Genomic DNA, 17,275 nt, shown 5'->3' on the forward strand with positions numbered 1-17,275 from the left:
GTACACTAACTTGAATGCCAAAGAACAGAATAAAAATGCAATTAGATACATGAAATGGAAACAAAAAACATATGACTAGGCTAGGCATGTGACCTACTGATCTTAATGTATAGTCAGTGTATATCACATCCAAACAAGTAGTACCAGCATTAACTTTCTGATGAAAACGGCTTTCTACAAAGGCAAGTGTTTAGCTGAAATTGACGGAATTGGTTGAACTTAAGCCCTAGGAATTTATGGTTGATCTGTTGCAGTGATTTCAACTGAACTCACATTAAGCAAACTTCATATGCTACAATATTCAAATTCCGACCTGGCAGCAATGCCTTTTACACACCCTGGTAGCCCTGTGAGAATTCCAAGGTGAACGGAGGTATCCTACAGTGCTGCTGTGATGGTTTTCAAAAAAGCAATTCTAATAGCATTCTTGCCACAAGTATCTTAGTAGCCAGATACTACAAAATTGGTTATATAATCTTTAAACACAAGAGGGGAGATGACATTTCACCAGACAGGCACCAGCTTTATTAGCCACTGATGTCCCTCTTGGCCTGGCCTGGTTCAGGTAAGTCCTATTCACAAATGCCCTCCATCTGATTCCTAAGGACTTGCTCTCTGTGGATAGCTGTTTAGGGGCCGAATTTATCATTTCAGCATCTTTGGCATCTGTTTGTATGCAGACTGAAGAGGCTTTTTCACACTCTTTCTGAAAACGTCAAACTGGTGCTTACATGTTACTTCACTAAATGAAAAATGAATAGTGGAGATCAGGCAGCTTCCTTGGAGCCTTAGAGGCAAGCAAAGAAACCCCTTTACTTCATATTCAAACTAAGAATGGGTTTGTCTGTTTTCTTAACTTTTTATAGGGTTTTTTTTTCCCCATCTTGCCTTTGTGGTTTTTCAAAATGGAAATCTCACATGAATTCTGATCCAAAACACAAGTTTCTCTTAAATGCAAAAAATCTAGGCAATTCCAGTTCATGCCTTAGTTCAAAAATACACACTAGTTTGGTTTGCATCATGATGTGAACCAAACAAAATTGACTTTCATCCTAATGTAAGCAAGTTGACAGCTATGCAGATTATAACCTTGAAGAAATAAGGGCTGCAACACTCTTCATGCTGCTTAGAATCCTAAACATATCTTAAGTTGGACCTGGGAGTGCCAAAGTTCAGGGGGTAGGTCAACTGGTGGAGGGGCTAGCTATTAATTACACTTAATTGAAGTATATTTTCAGAGTATATCAAGTATATATTTGATTGCTAAATATAGGCTTGGTTTATTTCTTCCTCATTAGATAATTGCAATAGTACTAGTAATAGGGTGCAACTGATAACGTAGCCATGACCTTGAGCCAGTTAACTTTTTTCTCTCAGTGCTGCTGGGGAGATAAAATTGGAGGAGGAAGTGCTATTTATTCTGCCTTGAGCTCTGGAGAAAAAGCAGGATATAAATTTAACAAGCAATTATAACAAATACATGTTTTGCATTATATAGTTTGGATTGCTGGGTTATTTTCCAAGACACAACCAATCTGCCTACATGACAAGTGATCTAGAATCACCACCTCCTCAGCAGGACAGCAAATTCAAATTTCAGTTACTATCAGCTGAACATACTACTGGCCTGAATCTAGTATACTGAACATACTACTAGACTGAGTCACCACTTGTAACAAAGAACTCTACATGGAATGTCACTGAGGATTCATGTAATATATTTTTCCACCACATTAATCCTATAATATACAGAAATAAATGAATTTCAAAGTTGAGACCAGCTAGAGAGGAGGAAACCACTGAGAATGAAGAATGGAAAAGGGAAGAACTCAAATGTTCAGAGTGCTTTGACAGCTTCAATACTGAAAGCACAGAATGGAAGTCTTTAACAGTTTGTACTGATGCCTCTCATATTGGCTGCTGTCAGACATAAAAACAACATGAATAAATCAAAGTCAGCAGAAGTATGAGGTGTGTAGTATTGTGTTTCGATTGAAAGAAGATTATTTGGTTCAGCTGAGGCATCCATGAGAAGAGAGAACAAACTTGATTCTGCCAATCTCCTTTTTACAAACACACAGCTGACTCCACTGTTTATTACATTGTTCCATAGGTTCCTCAAGTCCCCATTTTGGCAAATGAAGGGCATCAGACCAAAGGAGTCAGTGAAATTACCTCTTTCCTTTCCATCACATTGGGGTATCTGTTGGATCAAACCCTTGCTTGAATAGAAGGGTACAACCTCAAAGATTTATACGTTTATTACACTCCTGCAATATTTTGCAGCAGATAATCTATACTTTAAAGACAGTTTAATCACCATGACTATATAGGCCAAGTACATTGAAAACTTTAGTATTAAGCTAAATTATTGGACAAGTTGGCCTAGCGCAAAGAACATCATAAGATATATCCACCGATGATTCCAGAGCCACCTTCTCCCAGAATGCAGATCACGGGAGGCCAGAATTTTCCTCAGAACAAATGATGAGAAGGGTACAGGTAGTCTCTGCTTAATGACCCTAATTGGGATTGGAATTTCCATTGCTAAGTGAAACGGCCATTAGGTGAAACATCACATGACCGCACTGCTTCGCAACAGCAGTTCCGGTAGTCCAGGTTGCAGTCATTAGGTGTACGCTTCTGCCCTGTGCAAACTGTTGGCTCCATCCTGCTGCCTCCTCCCCAGCTGGGCCTGGCAAGCTCCCTTTAGGAGATGGGCCTCCAGCATCCTGCTGCACTCACTTTTGCTTCAACTGCCCCAACCATCTCCCCACCATCTCTCCCCTTTCAGACATCTTGCATTCTGCTGCCGCCATTTACTCCTGCCCAGCTGACCTTCGCTGTCTTCTTCCTCCTGCTGCTGGGCTGGGATCCAGACGCTGGGCAAGGGCATGGCCCTGGGACGCGTATGGCAGAGCCCCAACTGCTGAAGGGAGCTTGTCAGTGGCAGCAGGACTGAGATGGAGGAGGAGGCAGGGTGGTGGTGCAGGCGGCTTGCACAGCACTGACAGCTGTCACCTTCTCCCGGGAAGAAGACAGCGAAGGTTGATTGGGGGTGGCAGGGGTAGGTGGCAGCGGAGTGCAGGGCAGCCAAAAGGGCAGAGATGGGGAGGACATAGGCAGGTGGGGGGAGTTGAAGTGCACACTGTGGTCATAAATGTGGGCATTTATGTGCCCAAATTTTGATTGCAATGGCCCTAACTTTGAGGACCAGTCATAACTACCATTCGTTCAGCACCATCATAACTTTGAACAATTGCTGAACGAATAGATAAGCAAGGACTACATGTATGCCCATTTGAACAAAACAGCCTGTCACAGGGAATGGTCATTAGCATTAACAAAAGACACGGAGGCTTCAATGCAAAGTAAAAGGAATTCACTTTTAATATACAATCAAATCACAATATTTATGCAGAGTTTTGTTACTCCAGGTAACATTGCAACTCTTCTATCAAGGTCAGCAACTTGCCTGGAAGAGAGAAGGTTTGAACAAAGGAAACCCCACAAAACAGGGATTATTAGGAACATTAAGGAACAGAGTGGCCAAAGTTTCTCACTGTCAGCTCAGTTATGGCAAAGCCAGATCAACATCTATTTTAAAATGAGAAACCAACATACTAACATTAATTTTCTATTATTGGAAATTAATAGTATATGCAAACTTCCTGTGTCATCAGGCACATAAGAGTGACCAACTGAAATTTTACCCATACTGCTGAATCTGGTTGTTCTGAGAAAGAAATTTATATTAATTTTCAGCATATAAAATCTTGAAGACAACTAATGACTGAAATTTTGCTGATCCAATATCCTTGCTGATGGGGTTTTTCCAGACAAGCACTGGCTCCATCTCTGTTCTTCTTCAAGACAACCTACAGACTGAACATGACTGAAGAAGGAGAGAAAATTGATAAAGCACTGGTGTCTGCATTTCTTCTATACTGACTTCACTGCAATATTTCTTTATTAAAACCATGCGGCTGAGGTTTCTTCTTCGCAGTAAGTTATTTCACATGATACAGTATACAGAAGTGCATTCCTTGACGGATCAGTGGGGTGGAGAGGGAAAAAAAAAGGAGAGAAGTTACCCTGCCTAAGTCTGTATGTCTTTGAATATGGAAAGGAGACCACAGCCTCCACATGCATTCATTAGCTAGACCCATCCTTTTCTTTGCCAATGGAGGGACTAGTTTCTAAATCTTTGCTTTGATTATCTTCTTCATCTTCATCTTCATCATCATCTTCTTGAGGATACAGATCCGGGTATTTCTGCATACATTCTTGCATTGCACGAAATTGGTCCACACAATCTGAGCCCTTAATTTCTTCCTTGCTATAATGAAAACAGGAAAATGCTGACTTGAATTGTTCCCCACAAGGACCACTAGCCATTCCACCAAGACATGGGCAATTCCAGTTGATATCTCCGTTGGGCAATATCAAACCTAAAAGGAGAGGAAAAAAGCTAGTAAATTACAAAACTATTTTACACTGGGTCTAGTACAATGGCTGGGTTCATGCACAGCACGGCATAGATTCTTTAACCATATTCAGAGTCAATGTTTAGTCAATACAGTAAGTCATAAGCCAAAAATTAATTACAGTGGCTGAGTTGAAATGTTTATTTATTTCAGTTTTTAGAAGCTGCCGTATCTGCAGGCATGCTCACCACACCCTGAACCAAACAAATTACCTTTTACTGAGCATTATGTATGATCCAAGTTATTAAGTTTCATAGTGTGTAGGAACTTAAGTGATAAATTCTGTATTTTGGAGTAACATCAACCTATTTGGTGGTGAACATACTTTTGATCTTCCTAAGAAACCTGAGTGGTGCCATAGGAAAACAAAAGGGAAGAGCAACTTTGTTTTTAGGTCTATGGCAAACAAACAAACAAATAAGCAAGCCAAATTTAAGACAGAAAATATTAAGACAATGAGAAAAGGCTTTTGTTCAGGGCAGCAAGAATATTGTTTTGTTTTACAAATGAGAACTTACAGAAAATGTTGCCTGACTGTTCAGGTCATTTGTAAGCACTCAGAACATAAATGTGAGCAGTTTCCAGAAGCCAACTTTCCTTTACATCACTGTAGTCACAAAAATCTCTAGATGCAGGTCATTAAGGTCTGCTGCTGCCCGTCTGACATGAATTTGGATAGATGGGACATTAGTGGTTTTAGCTCTTGAAAGAGATCATTTTGTCAACTAACCGCCATAAACAGAAAAAGGCTTCTCATAAAATACATGAAAACTAAAAGGAAGATAATCTGAGTGCCAAAAAGAAAGAGAGAAAAAAGATAATTTGGATTTCCTACATCCTTTTATTGACGTCAAAAGTCCCTATCCCATTGTGTATATAACTGATCCTAAAGGAGGAAAGAAACTGATGACTGGACATTACATTGTGTTTAATTCATAGAAATGTTTGCACACATCATTTTTACATCATTCTTATGCAAGGAAGATATTAGAAGCTTTTTTCAATTATCCATAGTTGATTGTTATATCTGAACCTGGAACTGGTTAATAATTCACTGCAGTTTCAGGAAACAAGCTAGCATTGTAAACCATAATTTGAAGCTGGCTTATTTTCCAAATCATAGTTAATACATGTTATCATACATCATTATTTTTATTATGCTCACGTACAGACATATGGAGAGCAAAAGCTTCTGGTTTCCTTCTTGCAGCGGTGCCAGAAAAGGGAAGGGGAGCATAAGCAAGCATGAAGCTCATTCAGAAAACACTACCCTCCAGTTTAGCATTAGATGGAAGTACAGTTGCGATCTCTGTTTAATGGCAAAATAGAAAGAGATCTACCTGGATGATTAATGTCAGGCAAACTGTATAACCCGGAGACGAGTTGGTTCATTCTTTTTTTTTTTTCATGTTGCTGATGCATGGCAGACAAGCTGCAGAAGCACAGATAGGTGGCCCTTTTTATCCATGTTTCTCATATGGCAGTTGGAAAATACAGACCAAACCTCGCTATCTGTTTAGTATATCTGCTGTTATTGGCAAGGTTTTTCCTTTATTCTACGCATGTGCAGAATGGAAGACAGGCTTTTGCACATGACATGCATAAAGCATTTTTTGCAGTCTTGCTATCCATGGTCGTTGGGCTAGAACAGGATCCCCATGAATAACAAAGGCCACCTGTACAGGCAGAGGCTGCTGCGCCTGTTTTAAAGGATTCCGTATGATGCAGCCACAGATTGCTACCAACAGACCATCCTGCGTGTGCCTTGCTTGCTGAAGAACTGGAGGCTCCTAACCAAAGATTTAAACTATTAGAACTTGCCTGATTTGTTACAATGAAGATATTGCCTCAGATTAGATAGTCTCACTAATCATTCACTATGACTGATTATTATTATACTGGTTGCCTTTGTTAATTACTGAATGTTGATTTGACTTTAATAATGATTTTGAAGTGCTAAATTGATACAAGGTCAGCTTTATTTGCAGTACTAATCTATCGTTACTTCAAAAACATTATTTAATTTTATTCAGCTTGTAAATCACTTTTCTTTTTGCTCCTTTATTTCTTTTTCTGCTATGTTTTCATTGTACTTTCAAGTAGCTATTAACATAAACAAACAAACAATTGGGGGCTCTAGTAGCAACTACTGTCAATAAAAAGGTACATTTGTACTGTATAGCACATTTCCCATATTAGTTAATTATTAAGACTACATGCAGAAAATAGTAACATTTTCCAAAGAAAAAGATAGGTTTTCTTTCTTTCTCTTTCTCTTTCTCTTTCTCTTTCTTTTTCTTTCTTTTTCTTTCTTTCTTTCTTTCTTTCTTTCTTTCTTTCTTTCTTTCTCTATCTTTCTTTCTTTATTTCTTTCTTTTTTTCTTTCTTTCTTTCTTTCTTTCTTTCTTTCTTTCTTTCTTTCTTTCTTTCTTTCTTTCTTTCTTTCTTTCTTTCTTTCTTTCTCTCTCTCTCTCTCTCTCTCTCTCTTCTTTCTTTCTTTCTCAATAGGCATTTTTGTTCATTTCTGTACAGCTTCTATTTTTAAAATCTTAACTTAGTTTGTCCTCTATATGATAAAAAATAAAAGTATATGCACAAAAGTCCAGTGCATGATAAAACCCGTTTCTCTTAATCTATAATTTTTGTACAGATTTTTTCTAATAGGCATGTTTTATAGGCATGGTCACTGAAGAGCCCCATCACAACTATAGGAAAAATGCAATACTGATCACTAGTTTTGTATTGCTGAGTGGCTTGCACATTAGTATGTGAAGTCAGGTAGTTTTTCTTTCAGTACAAACCAAAAATTCCTCAGCTATCATTGTAAAAAACTCAAACAGTAACAAACACACACATAATCTACCTGACTCTCTAACATGCTAACTCCACAGAAAAAAAAAGAAGAAGAGATGGTTCATAAGAGCAGTGATGCCCCAGGATGGCTGAAAATTGGCTCTTATAGTCAACTGTGACACACAGCTGCAGAGTAGATTTATAGGATTAATTTGGCTTCCATTTCTACAAAACCAATTGGCTCTTCTATTTGGAAACAAGGATTGCTTCTAACAAAATTGCATTCAACTTTTCATGTTGATTTTCCTCTGGACAGACCTGCTTTTCACTACGGCAAACAGAAGGGCAGGGAGGGAAGCCTTGGTTATTCCTTGTGCGTGGGTGCGCGCGTATTCATGGCCAGTAAGCAATTCAGCTTCAAACCTTTAGAAGCTGTGGCAGGAGTCACAAGGCAGAGATCTTTTCTATCCATTCTAAACACTCTGTCCTGGCTCCTGGCCAGCCACACAGCCTGTCTGAAATTAGAAAGGTTGAAAGATGGATTTCTGCACATCATTTGGCTATAATATACAGATGGCGCTTAAGGTCTAAGAGCTGGGGGAAAGGGACTGGCAATTTCTTTTCATCTCAAGAAGGGTGCAAGGTTAACTTCAATCACATCAAGGCTGAAAGTCATTTTTAGTATCTTACTATGAAGTATATTAGCTAGCAAGCTCTAAGAATGGCTGCTTCCAATTATATAACTGAAATTATGTTTCTGACAAAGCATCTTCCCTAATTCCCTCTATCATTTTGATGTATCTTCCTGATGTTGTGCCCCTTGCAATACCCTCATTTTTAGTAGGCAGCACTTGAACATATTGTTTCAAGTGACAAGGTTTTGATCATTATTGGATCAGAAATAGTGCTCAAGATGAGAAATAACAAAACACAAAAATAATTAATGAAAGCATAAAACAAAATTACAAACACAAGAAATAAAAGAGAGTGATATAATACAAACAATTACTCAAAAGATTATTCCGCAATTCTCCAAAATATACAACTTATACATGCACACAATAGGAAATGTATTTTATTATGAGTTCGAAACAAAACAGCCCCACTTTAAATATTTTCTGTCCGAGCAGAATCCATTGACTGTCTTCTGTCAGAACAAAACTTGAAATGTTTTGTTCCCACATCTCTTAGAACATAACTAGGTTTTGTTTCAACCCTGAAACACTCAAACACTGAAATTGGAACATCCATTTTAAGTTTGTTTTCTTTAACTGCAACACTCAAAACACAATCACCTGAAACTTTGTTCCAAAGTCGGAATAAAACAGAGTGCTTTGTTTCAACCTCAAAATGAAACTCTTGTCTCATTCAAAATGGCCATTTTGGGCTCAAAATGTTTTGTACACCTCCCGTACAAACCCCCTTTTTTCACGCCTGCCAAGGTGCTAAGCATGAGTTGGATTAAATGCATTATGAAGGCCTTCTTGTTCCTATGGCACCATATCAGCAAAAGAAAGTTTTTTTTTCACTATCCTAATATTGTTTTTATAAAACTTAGATTAGTCATGCCCCCAAGGCACAGGGGTCTCAACTGGCCTACTCAGGTTCTCCAATCTGGCCTACAACTTGAGCACTGGGTCCGCTTTGCTAAGGCTCTTTTGGCACTTGCTGCAAAGATATCAAATAATCTCCAGGCTTCCTTCCAATTGAACAGCTGGAAGTTGGCAGGAATGAAGCTTAAAAATTATTAAGTTACAATCAGCATTGAGAGTTTGGTTAAAGCCACTGTCCCCTAGATAAACAATATATTAAAGGCACACTTTTTAATATTCATGTTATATCATACAGTAATTACATACATGCTGTAAGTGTTTGGAAGTAGATAACAGGGAAAGCTCAGAAACACTTTTTCCCCAAATTAGTTCTAACTAAAGGAGGTCTGAAAATGGTAACTAATCCAAAATGTAGTAGCTAGATGGATAACTGAAACTTGAATATATTCCTTTAGGCTTTATCACTGGAGGTCTCAATTCCCACTGAAGCCATAGTTTTCATGCACCCGATCTCCCTGTGCTTGTGAAATCCCTTCTCTTCTCAAGCCTTTTAACTGGTCTTCTTACCTGCATTTGTACTGATTTTTGGCTGCTTTCATAGTTCTCAATTCAGGTTTTTATCTTTTGTTTTACTTTTGTGAAATGCAAGGCAGCTAAAATATATAGTCAAAGAGAAACTGGTGTTCAGTATGAATTCAGATGGAACCAGTGATTTTCTATGAAACACTTCCTAGGCTTTTTAAGTTTGAAACACCTGATTTAATTCAGGGGATTAATTCTACTTATGAAACCAAGGAATGTCACACAATCCTTTTCTATAATACGCATCTTATATTATACCAATTTACAGGTTAAGGATATAAGCTGCTTTGCTTTGGACAACAAGTACAATTAATGGTATCCATTATCAGCCAAATCCACATGACTGAGGTTTTTGCTAAGAAATAAGGCTCAAACAGGATCATATCTAGAAGACAGCCAACAGCTGTGTTTGAACTATCAGAGTGAACAAATGCTGCCCTCTAGAGATAACATTGCAATACAGATTTTCACCTACATTTTGAAATAATAATAATAATAATAATAATAATAATAACAACAACAACAACAACAACAACTGTACGCCAACCGACTCTCAACGACTCAATTCAAAAATGACTTTTGCAAATCAGATATAGGAAATAGGTTAAACATGGAGGAGTAAATATACATAATTAAAAAAAACAACTAAGCACACTTCTCAATTGATAAAGCAATTCATTTTTGTTTCACTTATAAAATGCAAAATGGCAATCTGCATGTTTCCTTTAATACTACTAAAGGGAGGCTCTCCAACTTTGCCATAACAAATATTCTCCATATATCATAACTGCCTACTTCTATCTTATTCCAAGTTAATGAGGATGATGAAAGGAGAGGATAAGATTTATTCTATACCTCTAGATTCATCCAAAAGACCAGAACCCTCTTTTTGAATGAAATTAGAATAAACTGGGATGAAAGATAACAGTGTTAGCACACAAGAGAGCATACAAGTGGAAACTCATTTTCATGAAGCTGAAACATAGGTTTCTGTTATACCTCAATAGGCTCAAAGTCATTTTCACTGCAGTCTAAGAAAACATAGGAAAACCTGTTATACCCAATATCAACCACAATATTTGTGTGTATCCATATTGAATATGTAGAAGTTAAAATACCAAAAGAGATTACGCTGTATAGCCAAGGAGAGTTGTTTAGAATATTTCTTAGTTTTGAAAAGTGATTTAAATGATTGCCTGCTATTTTTTAGATACTAGAGACATGTAATATAACAAATCCCAATATTATTTCAATAAAACACAAAACCCAAGACAATGTTAACATGCATAAATGGAACACAATGCTTATTTCCATTCCACTGACCATGATCTTCATAAGGATCATTGGGATCATCAGCCACCAGTTCAGCACTGCTTGGTGTTTCATGGTCTTCTTTGGTCACAAATATAATTCTGTCCTTTCCTAAAAATTGGGGAAAAAAGCACAGACAATATCAGAAGAGCAGATAAGGGACTGATCTGCCATAAACTTCTGAACAATTAACAGATGACATTGGGCCCTGGAGAGGCTTCAATATAAACCACTTACGTCCGTCCTGACATTAAATCTGATTAAACAAACTTAAAGTCATTAAGGTTAAACACTGGGATGAATCTGAAGACATCTTAACTCCTTCGGATCCTACTTATCTCACTTTTCAATTTTTTTATCACAACTTGATCCAAAACTTTTTTATATGTATATAATTTTTATTAAGAATTTTTATTATAATAGTAAAATCTAACACAAACTAAACTTAAAAAAAGAAAAAAGAAAAGAATAGGAAGTAAAAAGTGCAAGAAAAAAGAAAAAAGAAAGCAGAAAAAGTGAGAATAAAGAAAGAGAAAAGAAATATATAAAGTAACTTCCAACCTTCAGCAGAAAAGTCCATAAAGGGCTGCCAGAAGTAACAACATATCTTGTTTTAACCTTGATGAAATAAACCAATTTTATATTCTTTCCTTTTACTTCTAACAGTCTTAATCTTTAGTTCATTCAAATATTGTCATAGGATTTGATTTCTCTTCATTTCTTCTTTGTCCTATCGCACAAAGTTCTTCAAGGGTTTTTTGTAAATCCAATAGCAAAAAATTATCCAGGTCACTCTCTTGGTTTGTCATTTGTATTTCCCTTTTAAATTAAAACCTCAGCCAGTTTCTTTTGTAGATCCAGTGAGACATCCTTTTCTAAGTCATTCTCTTGGCCTGTCAGTTGTAAATCCACTTTTGATACCATCTCTATCTTTTCAGATAAAATTTGTTCTACATCTGTCATTTCTTCAATAACATCTTTTGGACATAATCTATCCATCAAAGCAGACATTACTGACATTGTTGATATTGCAGCTACTATTTTCTGACTCCATTCTTCAAAAGTCTCCTTCAACATTTTTTTTTTAAGATATTTTGTCCCACCTTTATTATTTTTATAAATAACTCAAGATGGCAAACATACCTAATACTCCTCCTTCCTCCTTTTTTCCCCACAACAACTACCCTGTGAGGTGAGCTGGGCTGAGAGTGAGTGATTGGCCCAAAGTCACCCAGCCAGCTTTCATGTCTAAGGTGGGACTAGAACTCACAGTCTCCTGCTTTCTAGCCTGGTACTTCAGCCACTAGACCAAACTGGCTCTCTATGAAATGAAATCACATGAAATGAAATTTCATTTTTCATTAATTTCAATGCAATTCTTTTGCAGGAGACCTTCTTGATGGATTGAACCTTCAGATTACCCTAAAAGTGACCTTGCAAATATTGTGGCTTTGCACATTGTGGCCCAGGGACAATGTCTTCTTTCCTCAAGCACTCCCTGTTTCAGATCTGCTGACCGATTCTAGGTCTACTCTATGGATTCTTTCCCTTCCTTTCTACGCTTAAACTTAAAAAAAGAAAAAAGAAAAGAATAGGAAGAAGTAAAAAGTGCAAGATAATAATATTATCAAGATGATAATCTTGATTAATCTCTAAGTCATTTGCTCTTGGTTTGTGTACTACAGAAGACAGTGCTAGAAAACAATGGGGCAGAAAGTGCTACCCCTGAAACATGATCGTATGCATAGCAACATGAGTTTTGCATAAGAAGACACAGCTCACAAAAGCCAAGGCAGTCTCTCCCAAAAAACCATAGGAGAAGCAGCACAGATATGTTGCTGCCTCAAAAACTGATGAATGAAGATGGAAAACACACAGAGCAGCTGAGGTTCTAACCTTATGCAAACTTTCCTGAGAGTAAATCAAGTAAATACAGTAGGACTTACTTTTAAACATGCTTAGAACTTTAGCTGCAAAAATAAGTTTTTTCATCCATGAAATGAAAATCACAATTTTCATTGTGATAACATTTTGCAACATTTTACAGGCTCGTAGATCTTTCCCCTACCTAAAAACTTTAGTCCCCTCTAGTGTCCAGTCTTTGAAATCATGAAATTGCTTATCTTTGTTGGGTCTTGTAAAAACCAAAACAGAATCTATTTCCCATGAGAAGCTGTTTGTCCTTTATAATTAATTCTAAAATCTTATTGTAAAAGTTTCAATATTCCAAGTTTATCTGGACCCTTAGTCCATTTATAACTTTCTAAGATCAAAATCTTATTAGCTTTTTGCTGTTTATTTCAGATTCTTTAAATTCTTAAGTTTATGATTAAAATTTTCTGTCACTCAGGATTGAAGGCAGACTCATCAAGCATCTTATTAGTGTCTTAAATGCAGTTAATCAGCAATTTCCAAAAGTGATTAGAAAGTGAAGTTTGCAAACTTAGTGTCCTTGAAAAGTCTTCGCCATGGTTGTGAGCAAGATGGCTAATCCTGTCATCTCCCGGCACTCAAAGCTGGGGAAAACTGCTGTCCTACAGTCTCTTTGTGAGGAGCAGCTGTGCAGAGCACATGTGGCTGATCTCCCATCCTCTCCTTATCTGGTGAAGTTCCAGCCTAGTTATGGTTCCTCGGTCTTTGCCAGGGTCATCGGTTCCACTTTCGCAGAGCCATCTTCAGTTTGCTATACCTCCCCCGGAAGTCCATGACTCAATACCAAACTTGAGAGTTAAAGGCTGTCTTAATTTTAAAAATCAGATTACTTTGTACAAATGCTTTAGAAAAAGATAGTAGTAAACATATGATGGCAGTACAGTAATTTAAATTTCATTGTGAATCAATTTGTTGTGATTTTACAGTGTGGAGATGGAATAAGTCAAATACATCACATGAACTAATTATCTTTTGATGACCCTACAGCTGAGATTTTCCTAGGAGGCATTCCCCTGTCTAACCCCAAAAAACTGTGAAAGCACTTAACAGCATATCTAAGGAGAGGCTTTCCAGAATTCCTTTCAAGATAACTAAAGCATTAAACAACTTTGTAGCAGCAATATTTTTCCAGGCACTTCATAGGAACCACACTGGAGCCAATTAGCACAATACTAGTCTAAGTTTACTCAAAGATAATTTAGAAAAGCAACTCCCACAAGGGAAATGTACTAATGTAAAGTCTCCAGATCAACAGGCTTATGTAACTCAAATATTCTGTCAACACTCCATGTATGTCTTTAATCTGCATATTAATACTATGATTATTAAGATTACTAGTACAGGTAGCCCCCGGGTTAAGAACACCCAGTTTACAGATGACCCATAGTTAAGAACAGAGCCTAATGTAGCAAAATACGACTTAAATACACAATAATTTGAGTTAAATATATACAATGGTTCAAGTTAATTACACAATACTACTTATACAGTATTATACAATAATACTGTTCTGGCTTACATACAAATTTGACTTAAGAACAGAGCTTGGGAACAGAACTTGTTCTTAAACTGGGGATTACCTATATACAAAGACCCCAAAACAGCACAATGAAGACTAAACAGACACAGTGGGCACGACATCCAAGCTGACTATTGAAAGGGAAGAAACTACAAAGCTGTGGATGGGTATAGAATGAATGGAAAGGTATCTTAACAGAAGTAGTCCACACTACAACTTTTTGCTGCAGTTAAGCTTACTATGAGTTATAGTTCAAATGTTGCTCTAGCAATTGACAGTTATGTCCCATTAGAAGTCTGAAATTGAGAGTTCACTTATTAAGTATTGAAGAAACACTAGAACATCCAAAACCATAGCTATGTAGGACCTAATGCCAAGATACCAGGGATATTATGAGTGTAAATTAAGACATTTGAGTCATGGCTTCACCTCAGCCACAAATGCATTAAAAGCCCTCAGCAAGCAACCATTCTAATAGCATTAATCCCCATCTGCAACAGAGATATTAATACTAGCCCATTTTACACAGTCTTAAGATTACTAGTACAGCTATTACCAAGATATGAGAAGGGCTCTGAACATAAAAAATATAGAAATCTAATTTTTAACTGCAGCATGAATGGCAGATTTTCTTTATATCTGTGACACTTATAGCATAAACTAAAGGAAATGCAAATTGTTGTCTGAGAAAGGTAAAAGGTGAGGGGGGAAATTGAGGAATGCATAAAAACCTAATTTAAGCAGTAAAGCATATAGTAAAAGATATATCCAGTTTTTTTCCTTCTATTTTTTTAAAAGTAGTTCTCACATTCAGTAAGAAACAATACAATACCAAACTTAACTGTTGCAAAAACAAGGGTCATCCTTGTTTTTGTTGAAAGCAGCCCTCTCACATGAAAAAGAGAAGCAGTCCATTATGCACAGCAGAAATGAGAAAGAGATGCAGAAGATTTTAATGTTTCTATACATAGGGCTTGGTTTTAAAACACAGCAGTTGCTAGAATTCTTTGATTATGACATCCTATCTTTCTTCAGTAAATAATAACTCATCAGTTCTTGGTTTCTTGCAAGGCTTCCTAATTAGTTACAGTGCTGCCTGCTGGGTGTAGTCCAACACTGATGGTCTGTGAATGTTCTAATCAAATTGATGCCACCACAAGCTGAGGCTATAACAACAATAATTTATTAAATTTATATGCCGATCTGGGCAGTTTACAATCGTTAAAAGCATTTAAAAACAAAGAACAATACAAAAACACAAAACAGCACAAGACAAAGAGCAACGATGGCAAAGAAAACAAACCTGGAGGGGAACAAGGAAGAAAGGGTCTGAACTCTGCTCTGGTTATTTATTTGATATATAACCAGCCTTTTCTCCAGAATCTCAAGATAGTAAAAAAATCCATGCAAATTAAAAGGTAAGAGATTAACTTTACAGAATAATAAAATATATCTACAGTATGTCTATATTCTCACTCCTAAGAATACCATGGACAGTCAATAAAACAAACAAATGGATTACTGGACAAATCAACCCAGTGTTCAAAGCTCAGAGTTCTCACTCGAGGCACAAATAAGGAGGGTCAAATTATCCTACTTCAGACACATTATACAAAGACCTAGTTCTCTGGAGAAGGCTCTAATGCTGGGAAAGGTGAAAGAAAGGGAAGAAGGGGATGACCAGCAGCAAGATGGATAGACTCAGTTACAGTGGCGATGGGGACGTGGTTGGAAGAGCTGAAGGACCAGGTTAGAGACAGATCATCATGGAGAAAATCTATGTAGTTACTAAGAGTCGACAATGACTTGATGGCACATAACCGATCAATCAGTGTCCCAGATAAAATCAAATTATTTTTTTGCAATAGTTTTAAGTAAAATTATAGCAAAAAATACCAAAACCCTTTTGAACTTACTTTGAAAACTAATCAGATATTAATTTACTTAAACTGCATTTAAATAACTGACATACATATTTTATTATGTTTCCAGCTTTTTACTTTTAATGGTATCCGAGACAGCTATGGCACTCATTGCCACTGTAACTGAGTCCATCCATCTTGCTGCTGGTCATCCTCTTCTCTTTCCTTCTACCTTTCCCAGCACTAAAGTGAGAACTCTGAGCTGATTTGTCTGTTGACCTTTTGCTTTGTTTTCTTGGTGCTCTTATGACCATAATAAGCAGATCCCCCCCCCCACAAACCCTTCCCTTTCTATAAGGAAAAAAAAAGTTTCTCTCCTATTAAAATAAGAAAAAAAAATGCTGGATTACCATCTCCCCCCAACCTCAAATTTAAGCTAGAATTTGCAGAAAGCAGCATTTTGCAGGTAATAAATACTGGCTCAGAGGTTACCATTTACTCCAAGACAGTTTATTCTCCAGAGGCAAAGGAAAAAGTTAACTAAGTATCGTGCTAAATTTAATTTTCTTTCTGCATGCGTTTACAATTATGTTTTGGCAAATTATTGCCATTATATACATTCAGCCTTTATGTAAGCTGGCACCTCTTCCTACCAGACCTGGATCGGAATGGATCAGTCTTACAGTATCTGCCCGGAACTTAGTAACCTTTCCTACATAAGCTTCCTCCTCGCGCAGCCCCTTCCCTCTTTCCTCGCCCCGGTACCTTCTTGCCTGCAGTAGGACATGTCTAGGGCGAGCTGGGAGCGATTCCCAATGACCCAGTGAACGACCCGTTAATCGGCAGCGGCTGCCCGGCAGCACAGCAGCACAGCGAAGCGCACGCCTCTTCCCTCGCGCTCGCAGGCCCCCTCGCGACAACCTCTCACCCAGAGGGAAGGACCCCAAAGAGACGTCTTAAACCCGCCTGAGCGCCTCTCTCCGCCGGGCATTCACATCCGCAAGTGAGCCCTCGAATCATGCAGCCTCGCGTTAGCTGGAGCACGGCCCTTCCTCCTGGGTGGCCCAAAGTAGAAGGGTGAGAAATGAACGGAAAACCGAGCAGAGCCGTTATTCATAACGGACTACATGTTCCAAGAGGCTATGCGGAAGAACGGGTCCTTCCGCCGTTTTCCCGACAAGCTTTGCGACCTTTGCGGGTTCTCAGTTTCTTCTCTCCTTCCCGCCTCTGTATGCC

The 17,275-nt window shown here is 37.7% G+C and overlaps 1 protein-coding gene across 1 annotated transcript; it reads right to left on the reverse strand.

Moving 5' to 3' along the window:
- Nucleotides 1-3,365: 3,365 nt before the first annotated feature.
- CHCHD4 (coiled-coil-helix-coiled-coil-helix domain containing 4) lies at nucleotides 3,366-17,212 on the reverse strand. Its single transcript, XM_007429644.4, has 3 exons — nucleotides 16,805-17,212; nucleotides 10,739-10,837; nucleotides 3,366-4,451 (listed from the first exon to the last, which is right to left on the reverse strand). The coding sequence occupies exons 1-3, from the start codon at nucleotides 16,824-16,826 to the stop codon at nucleotides 4,156-4,158; spliced, it is 417 nt and encodes a 138-aa protein (XP_007429706.1). The 5' UTR covers nucleotides 16,827-17,212; the 3' UTR covers nucleotides 3,366-4,155.
- Nucleotides 17,213-17,275: the final 63 nt, after the last annotated feature.

This window comes from Python bivittatus, unplaced genomic scaffold, assembly GCF_059951505.1.
Source record: "Python bivittatus isolate LINGU-HERP-01145 unplaced genomic scaffold, Pbiv_v1 ctg000080_np1212, whole genome shotgun sequence".
Taxonomy (NCBI): domain Eukaryota; kingdom Metazoa; phylum Chordata; class Lepidosauria; order Squamata; family Pythonidae; genus Python; species Python bivittatus.